Here is a 17443-nt window from a genome sequence, read left to right as displayed (position 1 = left end):
CTCATCAGGTTTTAATTTTATTAGTCTTTTAATTTCAATAGCATTATTCAATCATCAGATTTAGTTGAATATTGTCAGTTAAATATGGAAAACATTAAAGTATTCTATCAGTTATAGCTGTTTCTAAAATACATTATTTAATTTTTTTATTAGTTTGATGTAATAATTTCAAATGTTTTTGGCATTGGCTTCATGTACTTAATACAAATTTCATAGAGTATCCAAGTGACTAAATAGTTTAGACATTAAATTTATTTGTTTTTTGACAATACGCCAGATCGAGAAATGTTTTTGGTCTGTAAGAAAGAAGTAACAATACTGGAAGTAACATGAGTTCTGTCCACTATTTCAGACAGTTAAGGTGAGGGTGTTTCAGCTACAACAGGCTAACAATTCCAGCTACGCACATTAACTGATCTGAATTGAGTGTGATTTAATTGAAAATGGTTAAAAGTTTGATATGAAGTGTCAACCAAACAATAAACAAACACAACAACAAACAGTGTGTTATTGTTGTTTTTGGTGGTGTGTATGCACAATAAACTAATCTAATTTTCTATAAAATTACAATTTGAAGCGTTTGGTGTATGATGTTATAATTCCAAATCATACTGGTGGATAACTCATTTTTCTTGTTTTTTGTCACTTTCAGACCATTGCTGAAACAGATCAAAAACTCTGCTGAGTCACACATTGTCCTTGATTGCTCTACAGAGAAAATATACAATGTACTGAAGCAAGCTCAGCAGATTGGAATGATGAGTGACTACCACAGTTATCTCATCACCTCCCTGGTAAGTTGTACATGGTTTCAGCGTAATACCAAACTCTCAATCAGTGGTGCAGTTCTAAATTTAAGAGTATGGAAGTTATTTAATATCTGGAGCAATTTATACAGCGGTAATATTAACATATTCACTACAGCAGATACCTAAGTGTGTGATATATGATACAACTACTTGAAATCAACCAGTATAGAACTGCAGTGAAGGTTTCAAGCTATATACTTTAAACAGAACACCAAAGATTTATTTAACTGTCCAAAGAGTTGAAAAATCTGTCCTTCCTAAACCACTGTTTGAAATAATTAATACAATTCAATATGTTTAAAAGCAATCCTACAAAACAGTAAACATTTATAATGTAACCGCTTAAGCACATTTTTACACATAGAATCAACATACATACAATATTGATGCATACATTTACATATATTTCCGTTAACCAAGCCTTTGTATCAGGTATAAAAAATTAACATTCTAAAAAAACACAGCACATCTTGCAAAAAAACAAAAACATCCCTCGAGATAGTACCTAAGTTCACTTAGATCAAGTAAGTGCTCTTAAAGGATCACCTTAACTTTTCTATTTATGACATGTACATACGTATTTACTTAATTATATCGTGTAATAACAATTACCTGTAGTAGACAGGGATAGTGTACATTAGTATATGTAAGTAAGTACCTAAAGTACCTACGTAATATTTATCTTTATTTTTTTAAATCAGTAGATTGTTTATTTTTGAAGAATTTTTTTAAGTTGCTACAGTGACAAAATCAGTGATTTTAACTATAGAGATTGAATTATATTGTATATTTTATTCTCATATACTTGAAAAATGTATATTTGAATTTAAATGATAATCATTCAAATAGTAGAACTAAATCGCTATTGTTACAAATTATTGGCAAATGGTTGTGACAGGACCTGCACAGTGTGGACTTGGAAGAGTTCAAGTACGGAGGAACCAACATCACAGCACTGAGACTTGTGGACCCAGAGAAACCAGATCTGCAGAAGGTGGTGAGGGACTGGACCAGTGGAGAGCAGAGACAGGGCCGCAAGATAGACATGGGTGCTCACCACACTGGGGTAGGTCATACTGAATATATTTCCAATTTTTTAAAGTTATTTTACTAAAGGGGTAAAAAAATAATGTTTTAAAGTTGTACTAAATACCCAAATATTGAGTAAACTTACTTAATATTTTATGTATCAATACACCATTACAGTTCAGAGTGTGGTGATTTGTTTTATGGCTGCTCTTGAAACCTTATATTCAAGCAGAATTGATTTTCATAACGTATATTTTGTGTCCAAAAGTCATAGTACTCAAAGTTCATAGCATGTAGCAGTGCAGGCAAGTAAAGTCACTTTATGGCTAGGAGGCCCAGAACTGATGAGTTCTAGGTAGCCAGAGATCCTCAGAAACATGTTTAAAAAGAGGATGGAAAACCCTTGATATTATTAATGAATTTTGAAGAAAAGCACAATGGTATAAAAAGATAATCAACCTCTAAATCCATGTTAATATTTTAAAATATTTTTGCTTAAGCCCAACAATCAATTCTGCAAAGCGTTTTCAGAGAATTAGAAAACACACTGAATACAATTACAGAGCAAGTTTTATATTTCCTAGTACTTAGCCTTATTTTGACAACTGTTAATGTATTACTAACATGGTTTGTTTTGTTTCATGCTTTCATTTTACTACCATCTAGAATCTCACTTTTATAAAGGTAATTTCTGTTCATTATTATATTCTTATTTTATGGTATATAAGGTGTAGATATGTGAGTAAAATAAAATGTGAAGACAGTTATAAAAGTAAACATTTTTATAAATTGACTAAACTGATTATAATCTTTACATGGTTTACACAAAGTGATAGATTAGTTCAATATTTTTGTTTCAATTTATTTTCTGTCTGGTTATTAGCCAGAGTTTTGGAAGAAAATGTTGGCTTAATTAATGATCAACCAAGTTATTGAGTTACTAAATAAAACACAATGAAAAATAACCATGTATTTTACATTCTATTAATATAAGATCTTTCATAAGATCTTTTACTGTGCACAAGCTTAATTTTACAAATGAACCTACACAGTATTTACTATTTTAATCTACTTTTGTGGAAGTATAGCAGCTAACATTTCTGGAAATTGAAAGAATGGAAGCTTTTTCTTTGTTGTGCTACTGACTTTGCAGATGACTTCAAATTACAATGTGAACAGATGCCATTACAGTTTTATTTAAAATAAATTCATAACATTTAATCATGTCCTAATTTAAAAGATAGCATAATTGGCTATCATCTTTACATTTTGAATTTTGCATTAAGTTTATTTCTTTATAGACAAAAATGAGTTCTATGATGGTGCATGTCCACCCAAGGAATTCCTGAGTGTTTCTATGCCTTATACTTAGTAGACTAACACAATTTCTCTTTTGTCTATGTCAGTCTAACTGTCTGCAGGAAATCTAGAGAATGAACTATACAGATTAAAAATTGCATGCAACCTTAGCAAAGCCTGTTACGCAACATGTGGTGTGCCATACTCTAACCTTGTAATATAAATTATAAATTTTATAAACTAACAATAAAAATCTTCGCAAAAGAAAATGAGTTTGTATAAGCTGAGATTTGTGTTTGTAATACTGTAAAATTCAATTAATCCGGCATCATTTAGTTTGACATGCTTAGTAATCTTGGTACTCCTTTTGGCGTATGTTTTGGAAAATCCTTGGCATCACACTTGGCCAACTGCAGATGATATCAAATAGACTCGAGTCATGTGATTGTTACTATACCTGAATGTTCAGTTATAAGAATAGACATTTTACACAAATTGATTCTCTGTTATACTAAGAACTGATGGAAACAGTTCCAAAAAAACAGACCCAACTCATTCCTAGTTTTCAATATTCCACCGACCATTTCAATATGACCACTTACACTTGCAGTTTCAATGATGATAAAATTATGCTATTGTTGCAGACGGAGACAGCTCTGATGTACGATGCTGTGCACTTATTCGCCAAGGCTCTCCACGACCTGGACAGCAGTCAGAGGATCGACATCAAACCTCTCAGCTGTGATGCAGTCGACACCTGGCCCCATGGCTACAGCCTCATCAATTACATGAAAATTGTAAGTTGGTACAAACCAATCAATTATATTCTATTAATGTTGCACTAAGTATAAATAAATTAAACTTTGATAACAATAAAAATAACAAACTTTTAAAATTTTAATCATTAAAATATGTTGATACTAGAAGATTAAAATTGTGTTCATATTTAAACAACAGATTTACAATGGGAACGCTAATGTATGTGTCACAGACAAAATTATATATCTGCACATTTCTGCTATAGAATCTATTCTGTTTTAAAGTAAAAGGTAAAATGTACAACATTTCTTGATAATAGAATTGTATACAGAACTATTATAAGTTCTATGATTTATTTAAAACTTTATAAAAGTTTCAACACTACGAGAGGTGGTCAAACTAAATGATTTCTTACAGCTACTACATATACTTGTATTCTCCCATATAACTTAAATTGAAATTTATTTGTGGATGCCAAATGATTCCTATAAGACACCATGTAGTAAAGTTCAATTAATTTCAGGTTTCATTATTTTGAATACATATATGCTGTAGCTTAAATATAGATGGCAATTTATATATTTTAATTTTATATTTTAGACCATTTATTCAATATCAAAACTGTTTTTATAATTTTGCTAAGATTGTTTACAACCATATTTAATTTATTATTTGGTATGTATTCTGTCAAAATTGCTGACATGTATTTAATTATTACCTTGTTATTAAAATAGCTGTATATCTAATATAAACAAATGTACAATTTCAGGTGGAAATGAGGGGATTGACAGGTGTTATAAAGTTTGATAATCAAGGCTTCAGGTCAAATTTTGTACTTGACATTGTGGAACTCACCAAGGAGGGACTGACTAAGATCGGCACTTGGAACTCTACTGAAGGAGTGAACTTTACCAGAACTTATGGTGAAGTGTACACTCAGATTGTGGAGAGTTTGCAGAACAAGACTTTCATCGTTACAACAATTCTCGTGAGTATTATGTGGTCCAGAGTTTAATTACTCCAACAAAAGTTTAGATGTATCTTAAAAATATTTCTGGTTACAGTTAATGTAAGTTTTTTTACAAGTTAATTCATTTTTTACTCCTGGTATACATCACAGATGTATGCGCCCCCAAATCATCTGACAAAATAATAAAATCTCCCTTACAAACATTTTACTAATAACTCTAGTATTGTACATTTCAGTAACTTATTGTGTTAATAATTCGTATTAAAAAAATCATAAATATTGATTTGAGAATGATCAGGGTGAAGTCAGTATTATTTACTTCTACCTTTAGACTTATAGCTTGGTTGATTGAAAATATGGGTAGCTCTCAGGCTAAGACACGTCAGTCTCATGATTTATTGTATCAACTCAACATGATTCCTAGATAGAGAGCCCAAGCTGGTTTCATCCATGAGTTGGAGAATGGTTGGTTTGACAGGGATTGAGTCTTAACAGCATCCTTCTCTTAGATGCCAATGCTACACAATCAAAGAGAATATGCTCAGCAGTTTCAGTTTCCATAGACAACAAAAATGACCAATCATTAGAGAATCCTATCTTTGTTAAATGTCTCCTGATGACTGTGTTCATTATGAATCCATTTTTCACTCAATTGATCAATACTATAAGAAAAGGACCCAACTCATCAGTTCAGCGTGGTATGTTGGTTTGCATATTTTATCATTATGCTATGTATATTTTATCACTACTCAGATAGGCTTTTCTTTATTTTTATTATCACCCATATTTTTATACCTAATTACCTAAAAGGTGATGTTGATCTATTCCCTCCCCCCATTTTGAAACATGAATTGATGGGTTTGGCCCCCCTCCAAACTTTTAACCTAGAAACTAAGATAAGATAAGATAAGATAATAACTTCTGATGGTCTACACAATTCTATGTCTTGATTTAGAGTTCACCGTACTGCATGAGGAAGGACTCCAGTGAGAAGCTGACAGGCAATGCTCAGTTCGAAGGCTACAGCCTAGATCTCATCCATGAGATCTCTAAGATTCTTGGATTTAACTACACGTTCCGCCTGGTGCCGGACAACCGATACGGTTCACTCAACCGAGAGACCAAGGAGTGGGACGGCATGATGAAGGAATTATTGGATCAGGTGAGTTTCAAACCAGCAATTTTTCAACAATTCTTCAAATTAGTGTCTTCTTTAATATTTATTTTCTCTTTCAACACATCGTCATAATCAAAACTATTGTTGTTTTCAAAATTATAATGTAATTTGAACCAAAAATATCAAACATGCATAAATTATATTTAATAAACATGCATCCCACTAATATTATAAATTCGAAAGTTTAAATGTTTGGATGTTTGGAGGTTTGTCCTCGAATCACGCTGAAACTGCTAAATGGATTGTGCTGAAATTTGGAACAGGTATAGCTTTTGGTCTGAATTAACATTTAGAGTGCTTTTTACCACCCATAACACATTCATTTCACCAAATAAAGTCGAATTCAAATTGAGAAATTAGTTTGTTTACATTCGAATGTTATGATAAGAACAAAAGGTATTTTGACAGCTGTTGACAGCTATAGTTCGACAAACTTTCTGAAACATCTGTTTACATTTGAATTTTATCAATAATAAGTAAACAGTGCTTGATCGGTAGTGTAATGCAGATAGTAAATAAAACATTAATATATAAAATTTACTCCAGATTGCGCCAGTGACGAATTAAAACCATCTAATGCATTAAATACTGTTATAAAACTAACCTTAATGAACAAAGTTATGAATGTTTTCACATAGGTTACTTTAAACTGGCGGGCCTCCTTGACATTATGATATTACATTTTAACAATGGCTAATGGAAAAACAGAGAAATGAATACTAACATGCCTCAACGATTCATTCTTTCCCTGGCTACAGTCCAAAAAACAAGTGTAACGCAATACTTTAATAACGATTATTTTGGAAAGTTGCAAAACCTTAATAAGAATTTCCCTCTTATACCGAAAGTACATAGTAAGTAGGTAGGACTCTCCCCTAGGTCGTAATAGGCTTTTCAGTCCTACTTATGTGTGTATTTTCTTCATCAGGACAAGGTAAACTCATCTATGTCACACGATTTTGACCAAAGTAGATTTCCGAGAACTAGATAATCAAACGTATATAAAATTTGATCGAGGCAATATGGCAAGCTAAACTGTGACATAGTAGGTAAGTGAATTTAAATGGTCTTAAGTAGGCACTATTTAACCGAAGTAGGCATCTCGGTCCTACGTAAGTATATATATATATATATATATATATTTCTTCTTCGTCAGAACAACAAGGCAAACTCTACTATAATAGTACTGGAAATATCTTAGACCTGAAATATATGACAAGGACTGGAAATATACGCTTTTTGACCGAAGTAAGTTTCCGAGACCTGTGTGATCTGAGATTTGTGTTTACTTGATCGGGATGACAAGGCAGATTCAGCTGTGACGTTATGTATATAATTAATTAGAACCAGAAATGCTCCTACACGTGCCAAACATGATATATTAATTAAGTTAAATTCTGATACTATTTACCATGAACTTAAATAATATCTACCTGATGTATGCCTACTTACGTTTTAAAATTTTTATAGGACTCCCATCATATTACTTGTACATCATAATTGCTTTTACTATGTAATATAAGGACTTTGGTTCTAAGATTGCGTGCGGCGGGTAACAGCTAGTAATTCCATATGTGTGTTGTGATTGAATATAAATTCTTTTTATGATAAATTTGTTTCCTGTTGATAATTTATAATAACAGGTTTAATACACTTACATACTTATTTGCACTCTATTTTTCAGTTAATGTTACTGTTTTTATTATAAGTTTACACGTCTGAAGTTATATAATAACAATAAACACACCCCCCAAAGCTAAACTTATGGCTAGTTATTATTTAGAGGGTTCTAGAAAATCTTTGTTGCATCTATCATCCTCCTGTGTATCACTTCATCTTCAAAAATAGAGTGATGACTCACAGATCAGTTACATCTTCATTAACATGTTAAAAACTTTCTAAATAATGTCATGATAATGATGTGCATTTATTTGTAGCAAAAATAAGACTAATCACATACGGTAAAGCACAAAAGGTCTGAGATTCAAAGGAAAGAATTAATGATTTAGTAGTGGAAATGAATAGCTAAGTGTTTGGCCTTACAACTTACAAGGATTACAAATCCATGATATTAATGCCCATTCACAAACCATTGTTCTTTGACAAATTCCAAAGGACTAGACTACTGCTGCTGAGTGTTTGATTTGTTCTTCCTAGATATACTACAAATGTGTTTACGTATTTATTCAAATATTCCAAACTATTCAATAAATCTATTTAATATAATTGCTATCATGAACATTATAAAATTTTAATTTTTTAATTACTATATATAATATACTAAAAAGTTAGTTGTAGTTTTTTATTGCGTGTTTCAGCGAGCAGATTTAGCCATTGCAGATCTGACAATAACCTATGATAGAGAACAAGCAGTTGATTTTACGATGCCATTTATGAATTTAGGTAAGTTTAGTGATGTAAAATATTACGAACAGTTACGTTTACCCTTGAATTTTTATATATAAAATTCTTTTATTCTGTTTTAGAATCAAAGGATTTAGTTTGGTGACAAAAATGCTTGGTTGGCATAATATAATATCTTTTGTTAAGAAATTTGTTAGTACATAGTTATAGAAAATAATTCAAAGCTTATAAATCCTATAAATAGCAATTTTTATCAGTAAAATCCTTAGAGTGTTGTTCAACAGGTGGAAACACACAGGCTCCTACATTTCAGTGCCCTGTGCTTAGTTTTAAAAGGGCGGGAAAGGGGGGGAGGGAAATAATATTAACATTTTTTAGTTTTTTTCTTGACTAATTTTATTATATTCCTCCATATACTAGTAGTTCCATTCTAAAGGATTAATCATGTACAGTAACTATGTAATTGTTCAACATGTAAAAACGAGACTCTACACGCTAACATAGTCCCTAAACATTACTTTGTATAATCAATAAGCCTTAGCCTCGTCAGGGAATAATTGATGATAGATGAAAGGAAAGTATAAGCAAAATCTGGGGAATTTATTACAAAATCTAACCTTAGTCAATTTACATGCCTTTTGAAGTTCTTTAAGAAACAACAATGTGAAAAAATTCTGATTTACAAGCTAAAATAATAATTGTATTTATTAACAGTTTTTGAATCTTGAGTTCTAACTAATCACTCCAATTTAAAAATTTATTATTCACTGAAACTCAAAATCCAGTAATAGATATAGAATAGTGGAAGTTAAAGGTGGAAAGTTAATATACACTCAGTGTTAGAATTAATATGTTTATTATTATGAGATGAAGTTATGAAAAGCTGAAGTACATAAATAACTGCATAAATATTTCAGGTATAAGCATCTTATACAGAAAACCGATAAAGCAGCCACCAAACTTGTTCTCCTTCCTATCACCGCTCTCCTTAGACGTCTGGATATACATGGCCACTGCGTACCTGGGCGTTTCAGTGTTACTTTTTATTCTGGCCAGGTGGGTATACAGATTAGTTCAGATTCTTCTCTGTTTATTCCAATTTGTACTCAGCTGGGAAGTAAGAATAAAATATGTGAATGTTGAATGGGACAGGGACGTCAAAAATATTATTTTTTTCACTTGTCCACATTTTTATTTAGTAAAATACTCCGTTTAATTCTGAACATTTTGATACCACACACAAGCATATTAACTTTATATATATAATTTTAAAAAATAATAAATGAAACGTTACACTAATTTTTCATCGAATTATTATCAACTAATGTAGTCAACGATCCAGTAAAACAAGTTTTGTATCGGGTATATATATGTGATGTTTTATAACCTATTATTTTTTTGAACATCTATGATCAAGTTACTTTAGGTTTCTATGGTTTTGTTTCCTAGCAGAAGTCAGCTGTGTTTCATTGTAGATTGTTTATTATTTTGGCTATTCCTTTTGTTTTTGGCTATTCTGACACTAAGTTTGGTTAGTGACTGTGAAGTTTGTTTTGTGTTGTTGTTTATTTTGTGTATAGATAATACTAAAGTACAATGCCTAGGATAAAAAAGTTTAATAAAAGGATAGAATAAAAATAATAATAATTAATAAAAATAAATAAATAATAAATAAAATAAATAAATAATTAATAAAATAGAAGAAATAATAAAAGGAAGCTAGAAGATGATGAAGAAGCAGATAACCCATCTTATGCCCCTGGAGCATTTTATGTACGTCTACATTGTCATTTAACATATTATAAGGTATAGTCGTGACGTTTTGTTCGTTTTCCGAAAACCTATTTTTATAGGGGTTAGGTACACTTTTCTCAGCCAAATATACATGGATTCATCTGAATTTTTTACAGCTTGTTAAGAATACTTCAGGCAACAAAATGATGAAGTAAAACACCAATATCTTGTTTGGTATTTTTTTTATTAAATTTAATCAAACCAAAAATATGTAAAAAATATTAACATTAAAAAAAATTTATTATTTATTTTATTTTTTGAAAAATTAAAATAATACTTCATCAAATTACTTAGAACAATGTGTATTTATACTACAAAAAGTTTCAAAGTCATAGCACTTTTAGTTTGCTTTTTAAATGTACCTAAATATTATCAAAATAACATGGGCGAGATAGGGACGTCCCTGTCCCCTTAATGATTTAGCCCCCTTTAGCCCCAGTTCACCTTCCTCTCACGTAAAGCATATGCAATCTGATGCTTTACATAAGAGGAAGGTGGACTGGAGGTAAATTCAATATTCACATTGAATTAGTCCTTCCCACCATAGCTGCTTTATGTTAAAAGCGTAAAATACTTATAGCAAAAATTGCAAAATCTTCATATCCAATACTATTGATGAATCTGAAAGTTAGTTTTCATTGAATTGTCAATTAATCATTATTATAATGCTGCAAATCATTTTGTTTTAAAACAAAATGTTTTATAATTGTATTCTAAACTACAAGTAAAACAAATAAAAGCAAACCATTTTTTTAATTCAAAATCATATTTATAAGAGGAAAATAAGAAATTATTACCATTGAATTATTGTAAATTGTAAATACTTTTCATCAATAATATACAAGTACTTTTACTTTAAAATATTTTTTTTGTGATAAAGGCAATGTTGATATGAAATCTCAACCATCTTATTTATATATTTTACCTTTATACAGTTATATCTTAGTGTAACTGAACTCACAGACCTCAAAATTATCTTAGTAGTTATAGATCATGAACTGGCACTGATCATATAATAAAATCCGCAATCTTAATGGAATCGATTCAGAAGAACCTTAAATGTATTGTGTTTTATTTGAGCCATTACAGGTGCAGACCCAGATTTTATTTACGAACTTCACATATATTTAAGATGGTAGATGTTCAGCAGCACTTAGTTTGATCTCCTCCTCAATAATTCTCAACCTCTTATACTGTAGGCATTAAAGCCCCTATCATGAGTAAGTTTACTACTAGCTTTTCACAATATAATGGTCTCAAGAATACACAAAGCAGACAAAGTTAATTGATCTTTCTCACTGAAGCAAGAACGTAGCCAAGAAGAAATTTGGGGGGATCAAGGCAACTAATATTTTCCCGTAGTGGACAGAGAGTAAGGCCCTATTTTGTTCCTTAAAAAGTTCTTGACCCGTTTCTTTGTTGAGAATGATCTTCAAGCAGTACATGTCAGAAATACTAAATTATTTAAATAATAATAATCATTTATTAAAATAAAATTTAAAATTTTGAGGGAGTCCGGACCCCTTGGATCCCCTTGCTGGCTATGTCCTTGCACCGAAGGATTTTTTTTATTTGTTGCTACAGTTTTACTACAATTATTATTTTTTGCTTTTGGAATGGTATCATCCAAATGTTCATGATTTCACTGGTCCTTACTGTTGTTTGTAAGTTGATATTACAGGAATAGTGCTGAACCTAAGAATAATCTTTGTGAGATTCCATATCTCAGGCTCACACTTCAGCATAAGTGAGAAGAGATACAGACTTGCTGATTTCTATTCTCAAAATAAGACGGTATATACAGGAGATGTGTTTTAGGAATCAAAGCTTTGAAGAATTAAAGAATAACCCTATTTGGAAATCATCACTGAAATTTATTATCATGGTCAAAAGGCCATAAAAATTTAACACAAGGTTTTAAAACCCTTATCAACCCACCATATTACCATCAATAGACCTTTTAGTAAATTACTTCACAATACCAATGTCATCCCTTCTTATTGGGCTATGAATATTGCAGCTGTTGGATCACCACCTTATCAGAATTACCTCAAGAGAAAGAACAATTCTAGCAGATATACAATGCTGTAATAGATTGATGAACTCTACTAAGAATATATTACATTTCTATGCTATACTTTTTTGTGAATCATGTTATGAGTCTTTGCTAACAACTGGATTTAATAAGAAGAAATGTTTCCTTTGAGAGTTATGATGCTCCTCTCATTATCTTGAGAGTAGAACAGAGATTTATAAAGTAAATGTATAATCTGGTTAAAATCCAAGCAGTGATTCAAACCTTGCCATATTATTGGTTCATGACTTGGGTGGGCTGCTAGTGTGAAAGAACCAATGAAGAACGCTGAAAGAGCATTGTAGAATCACTCACTCTAGTGAATCAACTGTTGATCATCAGTAATATTAATATACCAGACTGGGTTCTCACATTTATTTTACAAAAGGTTCATATTATACTCATCTATAATGCCCAACACATTACAAAAGCAACAAAAATTAAACATTGAGGCCACTGACCAAACGATAGTATTCAATAAAAGAGACAAAACTGGACTAAGCACTAAAAAGTTCAGAGATTTGTCGCTGTTAAATAAAAACTTGTCTATAACAAGGTGTTTATTTTAGGTTCACGCCGTATGAATGGCAGAACCCCCATCCCTGCAACCCCAACCCGGATCACCTGGAGAACCACTTCAGTCTTGCCAACTGTTTGTGGTTCGCCATTGGCTCGCTCATGCAGCAGAGTTGTGACTTTTTGCCCAAGTAAGCAGAGGTTTCACAGCCTCCACTCTTGGCTCGGTGTGTCAGGCTTACCAACTCTGTCCAGAAAATCCCTCTTTTCAATCGTGTCAGTTTTGCAACCCTAACAATTTCAATTTTACTGTTGTGAAAACAGATATCAAATTCTGGAAATGATAATAAATCTTTACTATTTTTTAATCTACTATTGCACAACTAAGAGCAAGAATTTTAAAATAGAAAATATTTTAAACGCAAAACGTCAGACATTGTTGGTGTCCTGACTGGCAGAGACACAGAGTGGAAATGTTGTCGTAGTCTCGAGTAGTGATTTGTGCATGTCTGTCAATGTGCAGGTTCAGCCCATACGAATGGGACAACCCACACCCCTGCAATGATCAACCCGATGTTTTGGAAAACCAATTCTCTCTCCTGAACTCGCTCTGGTTCACGATCGGTTCTCTGATGCAGCAGGGCTCCGACATTGCGCCCAAGTGAGTCACAGTTGTTGTCATTGTACAAGTAGCTGTCTCAAGTTAGTTTTCACAACTAATACGAACTTTTAAATTGAGATATGGTGTAATGAAATGTATCGTACAGGGCTAAAATAACGCTACAATAAAAAATTATACTTTTATTATAAAAATTGACTGCTTGTTTAAGGATGGATAAAACTTTTCTTCTTATGAATCCTATAAAATCATGGCACTAATTTTGTGACTTTTTCAATTATCCTAAAATAAAAATTCAAGTAGCATACCTTTAAAACATCCTTTAGTTATACTGCCAATTCAACCTTTTCTATCCAATATCTGACGTTCATAATTACAACTTTTCACAATAACAATATAAAAACATCTGTAAAGAAAAATTGTGGCTCTACTTCTTCAACCATGATGTTCCAGAAAAAAATTACAACCCTAAATTTGGAAGAAAGCAGTTAGAGCTTTCAATTTTTGCATAACATATACACACCACAGCAAACAATATGCTGTAAAAATCTTCAGCTTTAACTTTCATAATACATGTAAGTAAATTTTTCTAAATGGCATGTATAAATATGTTAGCATGCAGCTTATGTGTCTCATAATATATCTTCTGCATGTTGTAATATATTCAACCAAGATTGTGTAACTGTACTCTTAAATCTTAACTTAATTTCATAAGGTTAAACAAGCTATCTCAGTGTTAATTCTGATTTAACTACAATCAGATTTTAGCAACAGACTATTACTCAATGTGGGAAGAGATTTGTAATTTACATTCAGAATTAATTTTAAAAAGTAATATTAATGTACAAAGGATATTATCACACTACACATATTCCATTTCCATAGTAATTCCATAGTAATTTATTATCGCAGATGTAGGAGTACAAATCAAGTTTAGTACAATCAACGATGATAGTAGTTGATTTCACCCAGTTTTCTTTTAAATACTACATCTTATATTAGAAACATGCTGGAGGAAATAACAAGAATGAGGAAGGTTATAATGCAAACTATATATCTTACGTTTGCTTTTATCAAATATCAGATCTACCAATAGCACAAGACAAATCTAAATTATTTTTCAATAGAAATTATTATGTATTTTCTTTTTGGGGAACCAAATTTCATTTTTAATATTGTAAGCTTATTCAATAACTAAACCAAAAATAACCTTTGAACACTTTTTTAGTTTTTGTTTGTAAAATGTACATATCAGATTCGAAGAATCCACATTCAAGAACTTGTAGGTTCACCTACATATAATAATACAGTATGCAGAAATTCTACAAGAATCTCTCAAAAACATTTTAGTGTAGGCTATATTAACAATAATCTCTTTATAAATAACATTGATATAATTAATAAAAGCATATTTTTTATTGTGCATAACATGAAAACATTCTAAGCACTGGTCTTCCTCAAGTAATAATGAAAGACCTACTTACTTTTCTTGGCCTCTTATAGGCTCCTATTTCTTCCTTGTTTTAAACTCTTTATTAATCACAAACAAAGTCTTGCATGATTGGGCACAGTTTAAAACTACTGGATTCAAGTTTATTTACTTTAATGAGATATCTATAAAATAATTTTAACATCACCAACTAATATCAACTGCATTTTTATAAAATAAAAAAAATTAGAAAAATTACAACAGAGATTTCAAGTGTTTAAAACTTAAAATTGAGAACGTATTGTTTACTTTTTACTATATTGTCTATAAAGTAAGATTAGTATTATAAAAAATGTTTTATTTTTTAATTTGATTGATATTCAAAATATAACTGAACTAGAAGGCTTAATTTTCACTTACAAGATAACATTTTTAGAACATGATTTACCATCACTCAAATAGCATCACTATATCTTCAGGTAGTGAGGAGGGAAAAGTGGCAGTACATTACAATAAAAATAAAGAAAGTTCAACTTAAGGACTAATGAAATAACTTCAAAGATTGACTTTATCTTGAATGTTACAGTTAATATGTTGGTAGTCCTGCAATATCTACATGAAACTGGTGGTGTTGACAGGGCGGTGTCGACTCGGATGGTTGCAGGAATGTGGTGGTTCTTCACACTTATCATGATCTCCTCGTACACGGCCAACCTGGCTGCTTTCCTCACAGTAGAGAGGATGGACTCTCCCATCGAGAGTGCGGAGGACCTGGCCAAGCAGACCAAGATCAAATATGGAGCTCTGAGAGGAGGTTCTACTGCTGCATTTTTCCGGGTACAGACATTTTATTTTACAGCTTGAAGAACTAGTAATTCAATTTGGTAATTACAGCAATTATTCTATTAGTATACTTTTTTTCTAATTTACACTAGGGAACAATTTTAGTTTACTGTATGTATCAAAAGTTAATTCTGAAATAAAACTAAGAGATTTATTTTCTGCTAGGAACAGTACATTAATAAATACTGAATAAAACATTTAAATTTTGTTTCTTTCTTAAACGTTTTATCCTTCAACACATTTCTTCAAAACCATGTAATATTCCATCCTTGTGAATGTTATGGTAATTAAAAAGACATAACTCACATTTGCAAATCAGACTTCTCTTGTATATTTTCTTCACTTTTATTCAGGATCTTAGTTTTCTTAATTCCACATCCAGAACAAAACTTTAATTATAATGAAGTCCACGAGAGTTTTAAAATGCCGTGAATGACAGTGTGAGGTACCACAAATACATTTCACATAAATACTGCCTACATTACCGTAAGTATAAAATCGTAAATATTATTTAATTTATAACCCGTTTATACACAGGTTATGTATATGTAACCTGTGAGAACTTTAACATAAACAGGAAATATATCAAACAAGCTGAGCATACAATTAAAATGTTTCTATAATGAACAATAGTACAAGGGTTGACTTACAAAGTTGATCTTATAAACATATCAACTAAGTTTGTTAGCCAGATTGGTTCACTATTTTGTTTCTTAATGGAGGCCATTCAAACTTTTATATAATTCACAACAACCTAGAAAAACATTAAAGGTGTTCTGGAATGTAAAAATGTTTGGTATAAAAAATGTTTTTATCCCGAATAGTTTTTAAAATATTGGGTAAGTTACAAGTAAATCCCATGAGAATGAATGAATAATAGTATTTTAGCTGTTACAAAATCTACTTATTTCTTCCGATCGAGCAGGAAGGACAACTTTTTATGATAAAAGCACTTTGTTTTATTTAACAATAATAATTTTTTATCACTTTTTAAAACATAAAAATACTGATTATATTTTGCTTATTCAGGATTCAAACTTCTCAACCTACCAAAGGATGTGGTCATTCATGGAGTCGGCACGACCGAGCGTGTTCACATCATCCAACGTGGAGGGTGTGGAGAGAGTGACTAAGGGAAAGGGCAGCTACGCCTTCCTCATGGAGTCCACCAGCATTGAGTATGTCATCGAGAGGAACTGTGACTTGACGCAGGTGGGAGGTCTACTGGACTCTAAGGGCTATGGCATTGCAATGCCACCAAGTGAGTGTTTGTGAGACTTTTTCCATTGTGACCATTGACTTTTTCAATTTACAGTAATTAGTATGTTTTAACATGTTCACAACGTCACGGGTTCTCCCAAAAATGGCTAAAAACCGTAATCCCTTTTAATACGTCAAACGTTTAATTATAACAAAAAAAGTGTTTAGGCTTTGCAATTTTACACAAAAACAATTATTTCATTATTTTTTCAATTTTTCCCCATATACTCCACAGGGTATCTAAAAAAATTAATTTACCTTAAAAATTAAGCAATTGTGCGTCCGACGGATTAAACGATAGCCTGAAGTATTTATTTAAGCGCGGAACCAAATTGAACAAACCACCAAGACAGGCAAAGAATAAAAACGCAATACGCAATTGCATAGCAACTTGTACCTCATCGGGCGCATGACGCACTTTACAAAAGCCCAGTGTGTACCCGATCAGGTACAAAACGGCAGTTGTGAAAGATCACGTGTACCTGCGTGTACCTGATGGGG

The 17443-nt window shown here is 31.5% G+C and overlaps 1 protein-coding gene across 5 annotated transcripts in view; it reads left to right on the top strand.

The window, feature by feature from the left end:
• LOC124360160 (glutamate receptor ionotropic, kainate 2) overlaps nt 1-17443 on the top strand; it is a 139049-nt gene that overhangs the window by 109773 nt on the left and 11833 nt on the right. For 3 of the 5 annotated variants that reach the window (XM_046813531.1, XM_046813533.1, XM_046813534.1), the window contains 11 exons: nt 653-794; nt 1708-1875; nt 2505-2522; nt 3782-3934; nt 4666-4884; nt 5822-6028; nt 8362-8446; nt 9325-9463; nt 13315-13452; nt 15478-15676; nt 16712-16943. In XM_046813531.1, coding sequence (XP_046669487.1) covers nt 653-794; nt 1708-1875; nt 2505-2522; nt 3782-3934; nt 4666-4884; nt 5822-6028; nt 8362-8446; nt 9325-9463; nt 13315-13452; nt 15478-15676; nt 16712-16943 — 1700 coding nt within the window. Of the gene's footprint in view, nt 1-652; nt 795-1707; nt 1876-2504; nt 2523-3781; nt 3935-4665; nt 4885-5821; nt 6029-8361; nt 8447-9324; nt 9464-12844; nt 12983-13314; nt 13453-15477; nt 15677-16711; nt 16944-17443 lie in introns of all 5 variants that reach the window. The other 2 variants (XR_006922214.1, XM_046813532.1) reach the window with 1 other exon arrangement.

This window comes from Homalodisca vitripennis, chromosome 4 (genome assembly GCF_021130785.1).
Source record: "Homalodisca vitripennis isolate AUS2020 chromosome 4, UT_GWSS_2.1, whole genome shotgun sequence".
NCBI lineage: Eukaryota > Metazoa > Arthropoda > Insecta > Hemiptera > Cicadellidae > Homalodisca > Homalodisca vitripennis.
This window is presented reverse-complemented; position numbering and strand designations above follow the sequence as displayed.